General features: G+C 48.3%; 1 protein-coding gene across 1 annotated transcript in view; it reads right to left on the reverse strand.

Moving 5' to 3' along the window:
- The window catches only part of MAB21L3 (mab-21 like 3), a 126,600-nt gene that overhangs the window by 12,997 nt on the left and 95,297 nt on the right, over positions 1-18,306 (reverse strand). Inside the window, exons 6-7 of the mRNA XM_069202975.1 lie at positions 15,709-15,890; positions 8,400-8,594 (exon numbers count right to left, since the gene is read on the reverse strand). Coding sequence (XP_069059076.1) covers positions 8,400-8,594; positions 15,709-15,890 — 377 coding nt within the window. The remainder of the gene's footprint in view (positions 1-8,399; positions 8,595-15,708; positions 15,891-18,306) is intronic.

Below are 18,306 nucleotides of genomic sequence, written 5' to 3' on the forward strand. Positions count from 1 at the left end.
TCAAGCAAGTATGCCCACACATATAGTATGGTGCACCCTGCCATAGGGCTGGAAGGCCTTTTAGAGGGGTGACTTACCCATAACATATGCAGTGCAGGGTGGACAGGGCACACAGAAAGTGTGCCATGTCAAGTTTGTATTTTAGGTTTGCACCAGGACACTCAGCCTGCTATGGCAGTGCTGGGTGCATCTGGATGCATAGCTCTTGAGGGTGGCACAGTCAGCGCTGCTGCCCTCAGGGGCTTACCCAAGGTACCCCATGCCCTGGGTACCTAAGTACCTTTTACTAGGGACTTATAGTGGTAGCTAAAGGTGTATCCAATTACTTTTACCATGTTTTAGGGAAAGAACACTGGCACTGAGAACCCGGTTAGCAGGATCCCAGTGCACTCCAGTCCAAGCTGTATTCAGAATCCAGGCAAAAAGTGGGGGGTACTGCAACAAAGAGCCAGTCTCTCACAGCTACCACTATAAGTCCCCAGTAAAAGGTACTTAGGTACCCAGGGCATGAGGTACTAAGGGTAGACCCCTGAGGGCAGCAGAACTGATTGTGCCACCCTCTAGGGCCATGCATCCAAATGCCCCCAGCACTGCCAATGCAGGCTGTGTGTCCTGGGGTAAACCTCAAACACAAACTCGACATGGCACGCTGCCAGTGTGCCCTGCCCACCATGCACTGCATACATAATGGATAAGACACCCCTCTGGCAGGCCTTCCAGGCCTAAGGTAGGGTGCACCATGTTATATGTGAGGGCATAGCTGCATGAGCATTATTTACCCACTGTGTCCTTGCCAAACCTGGGACATAGTGAGTGAACAGAAAACCTCATTTCTTTCTTGTCACCCTTGGAGGGAGGTTTGGGGACTAACACTACTGGGCTAGCACAGTGGCTCTCTGAAGGTTCAATAACACCCAAATCCAACATTTGCTTGACTTCTATGCTTTCTCTGACATGGCCAGATTGTCTATAAATGTTGTTTTTCACGGGTAGGCTGTCACCAGTGTCCACACTATGGGTAAACCAGTTTGTCTTCCCAGGGGTCAGAGAAAGTAGCCCAGCATACTGGTTAAGGACTTGGCTGCAATCAGTCTGCTGTTGTCCTGAGAGGGTGTCTGATAAGACCACTCCATCTACAGAACCATCTTGAGGATTGCTGGAGACTAGATCAGGGAAAGGTTCACTCTCCTCCTCCTGTCCCTCATCTGTAACCATAAGCATAATCACATCAGCTCTGTCATAAAAGGGTTTTAGGCAGTTGACATGTATGATTATCTTGGGGTTCCTGCAACCGCCTAGGTCCACTAGATAAGTGGCCTCCCCTTCCCTTTCAAGAATGGGATAGGGCCAAGACCATTTATCCTAGAGGGCCCTTGGAGCAATAGGCTCCAACACCCAAACTTTATGCCCTGGTTGGAACTCCACCATAGCAGCTTTTTGGTCATACCAAAGTTCTTGGCTGGCGTAAAGATTTTTGCTGGCTTTCTCCATGTACTCAGCCATTCTAGAACGTAGGCCTAGCACGTAGTCCACAATATCCTTCCTGGGCTCTTTGAGAGGTCTCTCCCAGCCTTCCCTTTCAAGACATAGTGGTCCCCTAACACTGTGCCCAAACAAAAGTTCAAAAGGAGAAAAACCAACTCCCTTTTGTGGCACTTCCCTGTAGGCAAACAGCAGACATGGAAGTAGGACATCCCATCTCCTTCTGAGTTTTTCAGGGAGCCCTCCAATCATGCCTTTTAGGGTCTGATTGAATCTTTCTTCCAGCCCATTGGTTTGTGGATGGTATGGGGTAGTGAATTTATAAGTCACTCCACATTCCTGCCACATGTGTTTTAAGTATGCAGACATAAAGTTTGACCACCTGTCTGATACTACCTCCTTAGAGAACCCAACCATGGTAAAGATACCTAGGAGGGCTTTGGCAACTGCAGGTACAGTGCTTGTCCTAAGGGGAATAGTCTCAGGATACCTAATGCATGATCCACTCCCACTGATATATCTATGATCATAGATATATCAGTGGGAGTGGATCATGCATTAGGTATCCTGAGACTATTCCCCTTAGGACAAGCACTGTACCTGCAGTTGCCAAAGCCCTCCTAGGTATCTTTACCATGGTTGGGTTCTCTAAGGAGGTAGTATCAGACAGGTGGTCAAACTTTATGTCTGCATACTTAAAACACATGTGGCAGGAATGTGGAGTGACTTATAAATTGGTATATGTATATATATATACTCCACTCCCACTGATATATATATATATATATATATATATATATATATATATATATATATATATATATATATATATATATCAGTGGGAGTGGAGTATATATATATACATATACCAACAATATTTGTTGCACTCCCAGAGGTAAAGATTAGAAGATTCCATTTATTGACAGAGCAGCACTTCAAACACCACTACGCGTTTCAACATTTTGTGTTCCTCAGGTGGTTTTAGTTTGTAGGCACACATGGTTCTCATTTACCTGCCTTTTATAGGCACAGGGGCATTCTGGGAGTTATAGTTCAAAAGTGCCACTTTCAGGGTCCTTCTTTAAATGTTACTAATGAATATTTGTGTTCTGCTTCTTTCACAAGTAAACAAACTATGAGAGGTCAGAACAGTCTCCGTGTAGTTTATGTTCAGCGCTTCTATACTTATACTTAAATTAATAAAGACGACATTCACATAGAGTTAATTCATTAGCAGAACCTGTGTTTGAACATTTCAATAAAGTGTTCTCTGCAGGCAGGAGACTCCTCCTCCTGAGAAGAGGTGTCCTGTCTTGGGATCTGTTTTAAAGCTGGTCCCCCAGTCTTCTTGCCTTTTCTCTTGGAAGGCTGGTCCACTATTTCAGGATCCAGCTCTCCTTTTTCTCCCTGAAGTTTGCTCTGTGATCTAGTCTTGACACAAGCCCACTCAGGGATCCCAATCATTGCTGCATGTGTTTTTAGCTCTACCTCAGCCCAGGGGGAATGCTCCAGATCATTACTAAGTAGGCAACCTATAGGGATGGATGAGGACACAACCACTTCTTTCTGCCCTGCTACTCCTCCCCATTCAAAGTTTACCATAGCAATAGGGTGGAACTTGGTCTCATTGTCAGCATTGGTGACAGGATAAGACCTCCCTACCAGGAACTGAGTGAGGGAATCAGGTGCTGAGATACCATGGTGATACTAGCCCCTGTATCCCTCGCGGCTTCTGTTTTCTCCCCATTAATCACAGGGTGCTGCCTGTATCTGTTCATGTTACTTGGGCAGGCAGCACAGGATACATTTACCCCACCCTCAGAGACTAATATTACCTCTGTGGGGACACTGACGTGGTCAGGCCACACCTCTGCCCCTATCTGGATATTGGCAATTGCATTTACTGCAGGTTAACTAGAGGCATTATGTTTGTTCTTACAGCCAGAGTCTCCAGTTTGGTGCCCTTTGGTTTTACAATCTTGGCACCAAACCTTGCTGGTGTCAAAGTATTTCCCTTTGTACCCACCCCTGGACTGTGAGTAGTCTCTGGGCCCACCCTCCTGTGCAGATTTTTGGGGGCCTTGAGAAGACTCTTTGTTGATTTTACCCTGGCTCCCATCTTTCCCTTAGGGGGGCTTTTTAGCCTCTTTCCATTGGTCTCCCCCACCAGTGGTAGTTTTTGTAACCCTTGTTGTGACCCACTGGTCTGCCTTCCTCCCCAACTCTTGAGGGGAAGGTGGACCCAGGTCTACCAGATGTTGATGTAGCCTATCATTGGAACAATTACTCCACAGATGATCTTTCATGAACAGGTTATACAGCCCATCATAGTTTTGTACCTTGTTTCCAGCTAACCAACCAATCAGCATTTTTACTGAATAGTCCAAAAGGCAACCCAGGCGTGGCTCTGGGATTTTCGAGCCTCCCAGAACTTTATCCTGTACTCTTCAGTTATGAATCCAAAACCCTCAGTCTGGGTACCCTTCATGAGGTCATAGGATTTAGAATGTGCCTCATTCAGTGTCAGGAGCCTATCCTTGCACTTTATTGAGAATAACTCCCACAACAGTGTGCCCCAATGTTTTATCTCAATTTCCCACTCAATAAAGGCTTTTTCAAAGGCAGAAAACTATTTGACTACATCAGCCCCTTCAGTGAAGGGAGGGGTCAACTGTGAGAGGAGGCCTCTTTTTGCATGGTTAGCCCCCACGTTTTGCCTGATGTTGATCTGTCCCAGACGTTGTAGTACTCAGGGCCCCTGCTAACCAGGTTCCCTAGGCCAGAGCTCTTTCCCTAAAACTGTTGTGATGCATTGGCACAATTAGAAACACCTTTAGCTACCACTATAAGTCCCCAGCAAAAGGTACTTAGGTACCCAAGGCATGGGGTACTAAGGGTAGGCCCCTGAGGGCAGCAGCACTGATTGTGCCACCCTCTAGGGCCATGCATCAAGATGCCCCCAGCACTGTCAATGCAGGCTGGGTGCCCTGGTGCAAACCTAAAACACAAATTCGACATGGCACACTGCATACACTATGGATAAGACACCCCTCTGGCAGGCCTTCCAGTCCTAAGGCAGGGTGGACCGTATTATATGTGAGGGCATAGCTGTATAAGCAATATGCCCCCACTGTGTCCTTGCCAAACCTGGGACATAGTGAGTGAACAGAGCAGCTATTTTAATACACGTGCTGGACACTGGCCAACACGAGTTTCCCAGCGACATGATGGCCACTCTGAACCCTGTTTTTTTTACTATCAAACAACTCAGAATGATAAATCCAAACTGGTACCAGTATTGGATTTATCCATAAATGTACCCTGGGGGTCACATGGGAGGTGCCCCCTGCAAAAGCTAACCACCCTAGCATGGTTGCTGACTGGTCCTATCTAGCCTGCCACCTCCAGACACCCAATCTACAAACCTTGGGGGAGAAATCCGTCTCTCTGGTTTGTAGAACAATGATCTTCCTGGGTGGAGGTGCTAATACCCCCTCCCTCAGGATGGGAGGGGAAGGGCTTACCGCCTTTGAACCTCGACCCCCAGGCCTGCTGCTAGCAGGAGATGGTCACCCCCTTTGCAAACCCCCACTTTTGGTGGGAGCAAAGGTGAGAAACTACACAATGAGTAGGGGGAGTTGCCCCACCTGGTTTGCACCACCCCTAAGGTGTTGCCTGCGAGGTGGGCACTCCATTTCATTTTCCTCCATCTTAGATGGAAGGAAAATAGCCAATTAGGGATGGGGCAGTCACATCTACCACAGGAAGTGGTCACTATAATGGGTGTAGCCACCCAAAGATAGGTGTTCGATTGGACACTACCAGGGTTCTCCTCCAAAAAACACTAAGGGACAGATGTAGCAAGGGTTTTGCGAGTCACAAACGGCGAAAATTGCCGTTTGCGAGTCGCAATAGCCTCTTTGCTATGTAGAAATGCATTTTGCGAGTCGGATCCGACTCTCAAAATGCATTTCCGACTCGAAAATAGGAAGGGGTGTTCCCTTCCTATTTGCGACTCGCAATGCTATGCATTTTCATTTGCGACCGCGATTGCGGTCGCAAATGAAAGCGCAGTTACCATCCACTTGAAGTGGATGGTAACCCAGACACAAAGGGGAAGCGGTCCCTATGGGACCCCTTCCCCTTTGTGTCTGGAAAAAAAAAAAGATTTTCAGGGCAGGCAGTGGTCCAATGGACCACTACCTGCCCTGAAAAATACCGAAACTAAAGGGGAAGGTCCTTTAAGGAAAACAGGTTGCACTTTGAAAAAAAAAAACTGCTTTATTTAAAAGCAGTCACGGACATGGTGGTCTGCTGTCTCCAGCAGGCCACCATCCCCGTGAGTGCCCTGACTCTCTATGGGGTCGCAAATTGCGACCCACCTCATTAATATTAATGAGGTGGGTCTTTGCGACCCCATAGCGAGTCGCAGAAGGTGTCTGAGACACCTTTCTGCATTCCAAATTGCAAGTTGCAATTTGCGAGTCGCTGGGACTCGCAAATTGCAACTCGCAATTTGGAATCTTCCTACATCTGGCCCTAAATTCAGTATTTAGTGGGCATCCTTAGACCAGGTAATCAGATTTGATGGACAAAAGAAGACCAGCACCAAGAAGATCAAAAGTACGAGATCTGTGGACCTGCTGCAACAAAGAAAAGGCACCAAACCCTGCCGGCTCCACCCAAGGACCCGACAATCGCCACCGAAGAGCTGCTAGACAACTGAAAAACTCTGAAGAACAACAAAGGATCTCCAGGCTTCAAAAATCACCCAAGAACTCCCTCCAGAGTGGAGATACCACTCTGCAACAAGAAGAAACCAGTAAACCACTGGGGGCACTTCACTGACCAGCTGCTTACTCCCGAACTAGAAGTTGCAGCTGGACCCAACAACACGCAAACTACCACGAGGAGGACAAACCCTGTAAATGTTCCAAGTTTGGTGGCACTGCGCCCTTCAGGGGTCAAATCGTACTAATACACTGGGTATTGGTCAGCTAATGTCGGACACCAGAAAAAACAGCTTGGGGCTGAAAAAGGACCAGGAGGAAGTGCCAGTTGAGGAACTTTAGGAACACCCTGGAACTCCCGCCAGATGTGCTCCGTTACCCTGCAAGCGATCCTTGAACCAGCCCACCTCCAGCTCCAAAGGGCATCCTTGCACACAGCTTCTGGCTCACCAATTCGCTCTGCATGAGGCCGCCCTGTGTCCTGCAATGAAAGAACCTTTTGTGCCCTAAGGGTCCTCCACCCCTTGCGGCCTTGACACTCCAAAAGGACCCCAAGGAACCACCTCTCAACTTATCTGTACAGTGTTCTTCCAAGTGGTCCTTCTCAGTGGATCTGCACTAGCTCCAGAGACCTTTTATCTCTGATCCCGCCAGAACCAGGTGCCACCCAAACATCTCCAGCTGGCACAGCATGCCCACCGATGACCTCGACCAACCTGCTAAAGAAGAACTTGGTAAACCAACTGTGAGATTTTATATGTATTTTTAAATGTGACTTTTCATTGATTCCTATGGTGCGTGATTTCACACAAAAATACTATTTTATTATGCTTCAAAAATTCATATCTCAAAAAGTACTTGACCAGTTCTGATAAACTTGGTCTTAAAAAACACATACAAATCTGAAGTAGTTTTATAAATTGGTCTTGAGTTATTCATTTGAGTGTGTGGGTTGCAAGATTGATACTGGGAGCACAACAAATGCTTTGCACTTCTCCAAGATTGGTCTAACTGCTTGATGAAGCTACTCCAAAAATTAGCACAAAACACATATCCACATGAAACTCATTTGCAATCAATGTAAATATTATAGCAGAAAAAATATTGCTCTGGTTAACTCATACAAAAAAGTCTTAAATGAAGATGAAAATCAACTGTCTATAATCTTTCAAAAAAGCTCCACTGACTCCAGTACCAGCACATATGATAAAAACATGTTTTAAAAATGTTTTGGAGCTGCATCAGCATATAATGGTGAATCATTTTTATAATCATACTTTAGTAAAATAAACAAACAGTGATAGTTGAGAAAGGTGATCCCCAAGTGAGAAAAGAGACACCACACCATAAAGCATTAACGAAATTGCTTATAGTTCTGTGATCTTTGGTGTATGTCACAAAGACAGCCTCTTATTAAGTTATAAAGTATGCTTGTCAATACATTGATTGATAATTCAAAACATAATCGAAGAGGTCTTGTCTGATTAATGTGTCGACGGCGTTTCGACCCTCATGCTGGATACTAGGGTCTCATCAGGACAAAAAGTGACCTGGGGAATGGTGAAAGGCTGGAATTATTAAAGCCCCAGCTGGATGTTGAATATTGGTATCACTGTCTGACCCAGAATGGTGCGTTTGTCACCTTAATAAAGTAGCTGGGTAGATCTTCCCACAGTGAGGATCGCTGTAATTTCTTAGTTCTGAAGCCTGGATACAAGTCTTCGTGTGGTTTGGTGCGTGATGTACAGTAGTCACTCAGCTGACTTTATAATGCTTTAGTTTGGTTGGTTTAGTGCAGAACTTGCGTTTCAATATTTGTAGATAGTCATGTAAACATATATGGTTATAATTACTTGTAGTAAGCTGTGTTGGCAGGTTAGTAGTTCTGACCCAGTTATAGGGGACATTGATTGTAAAAGATTAACTGCATGTTAGTTAGAGACTAAGGTCAGATGACAAGTATGGGACTGGCACAGTGTCACACATGACAGTGGAGCCCATCCAGCAGGTGAGAAACTGCTCCAAAGTAACCCACTCAGTAAGGCACCACTGAGCAGGGTCATGGCTGGAAAAAACAAACATGAGATTCAGATTAACTCCTTGTAGTATAAAGAGGAACTTTGTCTTCTCTCCTTGCTAATCCCACCAGGGGCCCACATGCCCTGGATGACTGGACCTACCACTCACCTGAAGGTGATAGGCTGTGATGACTGGCTTGCAGCCAGTGCACCAGAAGTCCTCCTTCAGCTGGCGAATTACCCGGAAGCACTTGAGCCGACAGCCGCCATCCTCATCGATGCCCTCAATGAGCACCCGCTCAGCCCGCGTGAAGGACAGCTGCCAGTGGTAGTTGGAGCGGGCCAACAAGTTGAACCCGAAGGACTAGAGGGAGGGGAGAAAGATTATGACTGAGCGGAAGAGGCCCTAGGATAAGGTATAAATACATTTTCAGCCTTCTCAGGGATGTGACAAGTAGGTCAATAAAAGCTCAGCCCTCTCAGGGATGTGACACAAGGGTAAATAAAACCTCAGCCCTCTCAGGGATGTGACACAGGGGTAAAAAAAACGAAGGGGCATATTTATACTCTGTTTGCACCGAATGTGCGTCAAAAGTTTTGACGCACATTCTGCCCAAACCGTGCACCATATTTAAACTTTGACCCCCAAGCCCGCGGACATCAAAATTCCTCTGTGTGAGTCATTTTTTGGATGCGGGAAACTGCCTTGCGTTAATGACATGCAAGGTAGGCGTTCCCGCCCAAAAAATGACTTTAAGGCCTGTGCGCCTTATTTATACTCCTGCGTCATTTTGATGCACAGGAGAGGGCGGGCCTTAAAAAACGGCGCACAGCCTGATGTGCGCCGTTTTTTAACGTCTGTGTCAGGGCAGGCGTTAAGGGGCCTGTGGGCTCATTTCCATGGGACATAAGTCCCCTGGGCATGGCCTTTGGGCAAGGGGGCATGACTCCTGTCTTTGCTAAGACAGGAGTCATTTCAATGGGGGTTGTGTGTCAAAAAATGGCGCAAGTCCGGTTTGAGGCATGATTTTTGCCTCAAACCTGACTTGCACCATTTTTTGGCGCACAACCCCCATTTTCCCCTACGTCGGCGCTGCCTGGTTTGAGTCATTTTTTTTTACTCAGACCAGTCCGCAGCGCTGGCTAACATCATTCTTTAAACAAGGCGCGTAGAAATAGCGTTAGCTGGTGGTAAACTTTTTGACTGGTTTGCGTCAAAAAGTATAAATATGGGCCTAAGCGCTCTCAGGGATGTGACACAAGGGTAAATAGAGCCTGAGCCCTCTTGGGGGTGTGACACAAAGGTAAATAAAACCTGAGCCCTCTCAGGGATGTGACACAAAGGTAAATAAAACCTGAGCCCTCTCAGGGATGTGGCACAAGGGTAAATAAAACCTGAGCCCTCTCAGGGAAGTAGCACAAGGGTAAATAAAAACTGACCATCTCGGGATGTGACACAAGGGTAAAAAAAAACTCAACCCTCTCAGGGTTGTGGCACAAGGGTAAATAAAACCTGAGCCCTCTCAGGGATGTGACACAAAGGTAAATAAAACCTGAGCCCTCTCAGGGATGGTACACAGGGGTAAATAAAACCTGAGCCCTCTCAGACATGTGATAAAATGCTAAATAAAGCCTGAGCCCCCTCAGGGATGAGACAGAAAGGTAAATAAAAGCTCAGCCTTCTCAGGGATTTGAAACAAGGGTAAATAAAACCTTAGCCCTCTCACACATGTGACAAAAGGTTAGATACAATCTCAGTTCTCTCAGGGATGTGAAACAAGGGTAAATAAAACCTGAGCCGTCTCAGGGATCAGACACAAGGGTAAATAAAACCTGAGCCCTCTCAGGGATGTGGCACAAGGGTAAATAAAACCTGAGACCTCTCGGGGTGTGACACAAGGGTAAATACAACCTGAGCCCTCTCTGGGATGTGACACAGAGGTAAATACAACCTGAGCCCTCTCAGGGATGTGCCACAAGAGTAAATAAAACCTCAGCCCTCTCAGGGATGTGGCACAAGGGTAAATAAAACCTGAGCCCTCTCTGGGATGGTAAATAAAACCTCAGCCCTCTCAGGGATGTGGCACAAGGGTAAATAAAACCTGAGCCCTCTCTGGGATGTGACACAGAGGTAAAGAAAGACCTGAGACCTCTCGGGGTGTGACACAAGGGTAAATAAAACCTGAGCCCTCTCTGGGATGTGACACAGAGGTAAAGAAAGACCTGAGACCTCTCGGGTGTGACACAAGGGTAAATAAAACCTGAGCCCTCTCAGGGATGTGACACAAGGGTAAATACAACCTGAGCCCTCTAAGGGATGATACACAGGGGTAAATACAACCTAAGCCCTCTCAGGGATGTGCCACAAGAGTAAATAAAACCTCAGCCCTCTCAGGGATGGTAAATAAAACCTGAGCCTTCTCAGGGATGTGGCACAAGGGTAAATAAAACCTGAGCCCTCTCAGGGATGTGACACAAGGGTAAATAAAACCTGAGCCCAAAAGCTCAGCCCTCTCAGGGATGTGGCACAAGGGTAAATAAAACCTGAGCCCTCTCGGGAATGCGACACAAGGGTAAATAAAACCTCAGCCCTCAGGGATGGTAAACAGGGGTAAATAAACCCATATTGGACCCAGCCATATGCAAATCAGTCTTGACCCTGTTCCACATGGGAACAGTCCAGCCCGAACTGCCAGGCCAGGTCTTCTCTGGACTGGAAACAAGCATCCTGGGACCGGTTTCAGGGTTTCACCCTTCATCTGCCAGGCTAGCTTGAATCCAGTGGCATGGGAAGCACGGGTCCCACGCCTGGGCATACCCTTCCCACTTAGGGCGACAAATGCAAAAAGAACAAGTGATGGACGGAATGCTGAACAACGTAAAACATTCACCCCCAGTACAGAGATCTGGGTCAAGACTGATTTGCATATGGCTGTGTCCAACCTGGGGTGGCGTGGTGAGCAAAAAAACGATGGATTAAACCCAGATCTTTGTGACTGGGGGTGAATGTTTGATTTGCTCTGTATTCCGTCCATCATCTGTTCTTTTTACAACGGTAAATAAAACCTCAGCCCTCTCAGGGATGTGATAAAAGGTGTAAATAAAACCTCAGCCCTCTCAGGGATGTGACACAAGAGTAAATAAAACCTGAGCCCTCTCAGGGATGTGGCACAAGGGTAAATAAAACCTGAGCCCTCTCAGGGAAGTAGCACAAGGGTAAATAAAAACTGACCATCTCGGGATGTGACACAAGGGTAAAAAAAACTCAACCCTCTCAGGGTTGTGGCACAAGGGTGAATAAAACCTGAGCCCTCTCTGGGATGGTACACAGGGGTAAATAAAACCTGAGCCCTCTCAGGGATGTGAAACAAGGGTAAATAAAACCTGAGCTCTCTCAGGGATGTGACACAAGGGTAAATAAAACCGCAGCCCTCTCAGGGATGTGACACAACGGTAAAGAAAACCGGAGCCCTCTCAGGGATGTGCCCAAGGGTAAATAAAACATCAGCCCTCTAAGGGATGTGACACAAGGGTAAATAAAACCTGAGCCCTCTCGGGGATGTGACACAAGGTAAAATAAAACTTCAGCCCTCAGGGATGTGACTCAAGGGTAAATAAAACCTGAGCCCTCTCAGGGAAGTAGCACAAGGGTAAATAAAACCTGAACCCTCTCAGGGATGTGACACAAGGGTAAATAAAACCTGAGCCCTCTCGGGGATGTGACACAAGGGTAAAAAAAAAACTCAGCCTTCTCAGGGTTGTGGCACAAGGGTAACAAAAACTGAGCCTTCTCAGGGATGTGACACAAGGGTAAATAAAACCTCAGCCCTCTCAGGGTTGTGTCACAAGGGTAAATAAAACCTGAGCCCTCTAAGGGATGCGACACAAGGGTAAATAAAACCTCAGCCCTCTAAGGGATGTGATGTGAGAAGGTAGCCTCTTTCTAGCCTTGTTACCCCCACTTTTGGCCTGTTTGTGAGTATATGTCAGGGTGTTTTCACTGTCTCACTGGGATCCTGCTAGCCAGGGCCCAGCGCTCATAGTGAAAACCCTATGTTTCAGTATGTTTGTTATGTGTCACTGGGACCCTGTTAGCCAGGACCCCAGTGCTCATAAGTTTGTGACCTATATGTATGTGTTCCCTGTGTGATGCCTAACTGTCTCACTGAGGCTCTGCTAACCAGAACCTCAGTGGTTATACTCTCTCATTTCTTTCCAAATTGTCACTAACAGGCTAGTGACCAATTTCACCAATTTACATTGGCATACTGGAACACCCTTATAATTCCCTAGTAAATGGTACTGAGGTACCCAGGGTATTGGGGTTCCAGGAGATCCCTATGGGCTGCAGCATTTCTTTTGCCACCCATAGGGAGCTCTGACAATTCTTACACAGGCCTGCCACTGCAGCCTGAGTGAAATGACGTCCACGTTATTTCACAGCCATTTACCACTGCACTTAAGTAACTTATAAGTCACCTATATGTCTAACCTTTACCTGGTAAAGGTTGGGTGCTAAGTTACTTAGTGTGTGGGCACCCTGGCACTAGCCAAGGTGCCCCCACATTGTTCAGGGCAAATTCCCCGGACTTTGTGAGTGCGGGGACCCCATTTCACGCGTGCACTATACATAGGTCACTACCTATGTATAGCTTCACAATGGTAACTCCGAACATGGCCATGTAACATGTCTAAGATCATGGAATTGCCACCCCAATGCCATCCTGGCATTAGGGAGACAATTCCATGATCCCCCGGGTCTCTAGCACAGACCAGGGTACTGCCAAACTACCTTTCCCGGGGTTTCACTGCAGCTGCTGCTGCTGCCAACCCCTCAGACAGGTTTCTGCCCTCCTGGGGTCCAGCCAGGCTTGGCCCAGGAAGGCAGAACAAAGAACTTCCTCAGAGAGAGGGTGTTACACCCTCTCCCTTTGGAAAAAGGTGTCAGGGCTGGGGAGGAGTAGCCTCCCCCAGCCTCTGGAAATGCTTTGATGGGCACATATGGTGCCCATCTCTGCATAAGCCAGTCTACACCGGTTCAGGGATCCCCCAGCCCTGCTCTGGCGCGAAACTGGACAAAGGAAAGGGGAGTGACCACTCCCCTGACCTGCACCTCCCCTGGGAGGTGCCCAGAGCTCCTCCAGTGTGCTCCAGACCTCTGCCATCTTGGAAACAGAGGTGCTGCTGGCACACTGGACTGCTCTGAGTGGCCAGGGCCAGCAGGTGACGTCAGAGACTCCTTCTGATAGGCTCTTACCTGTGTTGCTAGCCTATCCTCCTTCCTAAGTAGCCAAACCTCCTTTTCTGGCTATTTAGGGTCTCTGCTTTGGGGAATTCTTTAGATAACGAATGCAAGAGCTCATCAGAGTTCCTCTGCATCTCTCTTCACCTTCTGCCAAGGAATCGACCGCTGACCGCGCTGGAAGCCTGCAAAACCGCAACAAAGTAGCAAAGATGACTACTGCAACCTTGTATCGCTGATCCTGCCGCCTTCTCGACTGTTTTCCTGGTGGTGCATGCTGTGGGGGTAGTCTGCCTCCTCTCTGCACTAGAAGCTCCGAAGAAATCTCCTGTGGGTCGACGGAATCTTCCCCCTACAACCACAGGCAACAAAAGACTGCATCACCGGTCCTCTGGGTCCTCTCTCAGCATGACGAGCGTGGTCCCTGGAACTCAGCAACTCTGTCCAAGTGACTCCCACAGTCCAGTGACTTTTCAGTCCAAGTTTGGCGGAGGTAAGTCCTTGCCTCACCACGCTAGACTGTATTGCTGGGTACCGCGTGATTTGCAGCTGCTCCGGCTCCTGTACACTCTTCCAGGATTTCCTTTGTGCACAGCTAAGCCTGGGTCCCCGACACTCTAACCTGTAGTGCACGACCTCCTGAGTTGTCCTCCGGCGTCGTGGGACCTTCTTTTGTGACTTCGGGTGAGCTCCGGTTCACTCTTCTTCGTAGTGCCTGTTCTGGCACTTCTGCGGGTGCTGCCTGCTTCTGAGAGGGCTCCTTGTCTTGCTGGGCACCCCCTCTGTCTCCTCACGCAATTGGCGACATCCTGGTCTCTCCTGGGCCACAGCAGCATCCAAAAACCCTAACCATGACCCTTGCAGCTAGCAAGGCTTGTTTGCGGTCTTTCTGCGTGGGAACACATCTGCAAGCTTCTTCACGACGTGGAACATCCATCCTCCAAAGGGGAAGTTCCTAGTCCTCTTCGTTCTTGCAGAATCCACAGCTTCTACCATCCGGTGGCAGCTTCTTGCACCCTCAGCTGGCATTTCCTGGGCATCTGCCCACTCCCGACTTGATCGTGACTCTTGGGCTTGGTCCCCTTGTTCCACAGGTACTCTCGTCAGGAAATCCATCGTTGTTGCATTGCTGGTGTTGGTCTTCCTTGCAGAATTCCCCTATCACGACTTCTGTGCTCTCTGGGGAACTTAGGTGCACTTTACACCTACTTTTCAGGGTCTTGGGGTGGGCTATTTTTCTAACCCTCACTGTTTTCTTACAGTCCCAGCGACCCTCTACAAGCTCACATAGCTTTGAGGTCCATACGTTATTCGCATTCCACTTTTGGAGTATATGGTTTGTGTTGCCCCTATACCTATGTGCTCCCATTGCAATCTATTGTGACTATACATTGCTTGCACTGTTTTCTATTGCTATTACTGCATATTTTTGGTATTGTGTACATATATCTTGTGTATATTTGCTATCCTCATATTGAGGGTACTCACTGAGATACTTTTGGCATATTGTCATAAAAATAAAGTACCTTTATTTTTAGTATATCTGTGTATTGTGTTTTCTTATGATATTGTGCATATGACACCAGTGGTATAGTGGGAGCTTTGCATGTCTCCTAGTTCAGCCTAAGCTGCTCTGCTAAGCTACCCTTTTCTATCAGCCTAAGCTGCTAGACACCTCTTCTACACTAATAAGGGATAACTGGACCTGGTACAAAGTGTAAGTACCCCTTGGTACCCACTACAAGCCAGGCCAGCCTCCTACATGAGACACAAGGTTAAATAAAATCTCAGTCCTCAGGGATATGACACAGGGGTAAATAAACCCTGAGCCCTCTCAGAGATGTGACACAAGGGTAAATAAAACCTGAGCCCTCTCAGAGATGTGGCACAAGGTTAAATAAAACCTGAGCCCTCTCAGGGATGGTACACAGGGGTAAATAAAACCTGAGCCCTCTCAGGGATGTGACACATAGGTGAATAGGACGTTTAGCCCTTTCTGGGATGTGCCCAAGGGTAAATAAAACCTCCGCCCTCTCAGGGATGTGACACAATAGTGAATACATTCTCAGCCCTCACAGTAACCTCTCCGCAAATGTCTAAGTCAGGCCCTTAGAGTCAGTAGAAACCAGAGGAGCAGCTAAGGCACAAGGATGGGAAGCCCTCCCCTGGATCATACAGAAGTGTTTACAACCCCAGTGGCCCAGAGTAATTTCCATTTTCACCTGTCCCCTCCTACCTTGACACACCGTACTTTGTCATTGGATGGCCAACGTTTCAGGAAGCGCGGCCAGCGGGCCTTCCTGGACCAGCAGGTGGGGACCTCCACCGTGGGGACTAGCTCCACTTCGACTTGATGCTCTGACGTTTCCACAGTGACCCGGACCACCGGTCCCAAGGTCTCAATAATGGCCACCTTATCTGCAAGGACCAATGAGAGATGTCACATTAACAATCAAGATGGGTCAGCTCTTAGATCAAGGCACCTTAAATGATAGCCATCCCCTGACCAACATGTAAATTGTCCTGAATTGTCCTTCTCATTGATTCTCAGTCAGTGGGTAGATTCTTCAGCATGATCACGAGGAGGAGGACTCAACGTAACAAAGAAGACCAGGCATTAAAAAGAGGCCCACAGACCTCCACTTAAGGAAAACACACAGAAGGAACATTTGTAACCTTCAGGACATCATGGAAGTGTTACTGCTCCAGCTTGACACACACCGCGGTCGTCAGCGATGACAACAGGTCACTCCACCACCACCGCAGCAACCCCAAACACCACCACAGCAGCCACAAAGGCAGCGCAGAAGGCGGACCGACTGGCAATTTGGAGGTGACGAAGAGCTGGTGTTGTGGCTCCGTCACCTCTCTCACCAGGATTTCATGCTCCTCCTCATTAAAGCAACACTTACGCTTCCTCTTCTCCTTCTCCTGGGACTTTGCTGGACCCTCCTGGCTGGTACTTGGGTGACCGGGCTCTCCCTTGGATCTCTCCTGGCCTGCATTCTCAGTCTGGTCTTTCCAAATGTTTTTTTTTGCTTGTGCGTTTTTTTTTACGCCAATGCGGTAAAAAATGGCGCTAACCCATTTTGTGTGATAAATACGCAAAACGGTCTAGTGCCACTTTTTCAGCATTAGTGTCATTGTTCTTTAAGGCATGTCGCAACGGTTAGAGTAATTTCTTTTCACACTAACAATTCCTTAGCACCGTCGTGCGTCATTTTTTAAATATGACGGACGGATAGCACTAGGGAATGACTTTACCTTGCGTAAAAAAAAATGACGCACAACTGTAAGTTGTGCTTCATTTTTCATAAATAGTGTTTTCTAGTGGCTGGTGTCGCTAAGATGTAAAAGTCAAGTTATCCTTATGTTAAATAACAGTGCTTATCCCATTTCTACAATAAAAACTTGTAGGAAAGGTAACTAACTGAGGCACAGGAAGGTGCAGTGATGTGACCAAGCAAGGGAGCTGGGATATAAGCCCAGAAGCCATATTAGTGAAGTTCCCTGGGGGGGCGCAACATTTGTTTGCATCTGCTTTTTGCACACTGGGAACACTTTCGCACTACCACATCTCTAATGAACCCTAGACCACGTCTTTCTTGAAGCACTAGACTACGTCTCTACTGAACCACTAGACAACATCTCTACTGAACCACAAACTATGGACGCCAGGGCCGGGGACCGCGGAAGCACCGCCAACAGGCTGGCGGTGCTTCCAGGGCCATCCTGACCGCGGCACCACCATGGGGATTCCGACCCCCTTCCCGCCATCCTGGTCCTGGCGGTAAATACCGCCAGGAACAGGATGGCGGGAACGGGTGTCGTGGGGCCCCCTCACAGGGCCCCATAATGATTTTCAGTGTCTACAAAGCAGACACTGAAAATCGAGACGGGTGCCACTGCACCCGTCGCACACCAGCAACTCCGCCGGCTCCATTCGGAGCTGGCTTCATCGTTGCTGGGGCTTTCCCGCTGGGCCGGCGGGCGGCCTTTTGGCGGTCGCCCGCCGGCCCAGCGGGAAAGCCAGAATGGCCGCCGCGGTCTTTTGACCGCGGTGCGGTCATTCGGCGGTAACCGCATGGCGGGCGGCGCGGTTGGAATGACCGCCTATGTGTCTACTGAACCACTAGACCACATCTCTAATTAAGTACTAGGCCACATCTCTACTGAACCACTGTATCACATCTCTGCTGAATCACTAGACAACGTCTCTACTGAAGCACTAGACCACATCTCTACTAAACCACTAGACCACGTGTCTACTGAAGCAATAGGCCTCGTCACTACTGAACCACTAGACCAAATCTTTATTGAACCACTAGACCACGGCTCTACTGAAGAAATAGACAATGGGGGTCATTTTGACCTCGGCGGTCTTTTTTAAAGACCGCCGAGGGACCGCCGTGCGGAAGACCGCCCGTGGTGGCGGTTTGCCGCTCGGCCTATTATGACCGTTGGCAGCTCTCCGTCCTTTTACGGACGGAGAGCCGCCAACAGCCATACTGGCGGGAGGCGGGGAAGTGGAGGTTGCTCCACCTCCACCGCCACGCCAACAGAACACCGCCCAGTGAATCACGTCCTGTGATTCGCCGTGGCGGTGTTCTGTTGGCAGTGTGGTGTCGGCAGAGCTGCTCCCATGGCTCCCGCCCCCTCCCGGAGGATCGTCGGACCAGGTAAGTCGATCGTCCGTGAGGGGAGGGGGGTTGGGGGGTGTTGTGTGTTGTGTGCGTGCATGGGGGTGTGCATGTGTGTATGTAGAGGGGGTGTGTGAGTGCGTGTATGCCTGCAGGGTGCTGTGTGTATGGGAATGAGTGCATGTATGTCTGTG

Source organism: Pleurodeles waltl, chromosome 8 (genome assembly GCF_031143425.1).
Source record: "Pleurodeles waltl isolate 20211129_DDA chromosome 8, aPleWal1.hap1.20221129, whole genome shotgun sequence".
Lineage (NCBI taxonomy): Eukaryota > Metazoa > Chordata > Amphibia > Caudata > Salamandridae > Pleurodeles > Pleurodeles waltl.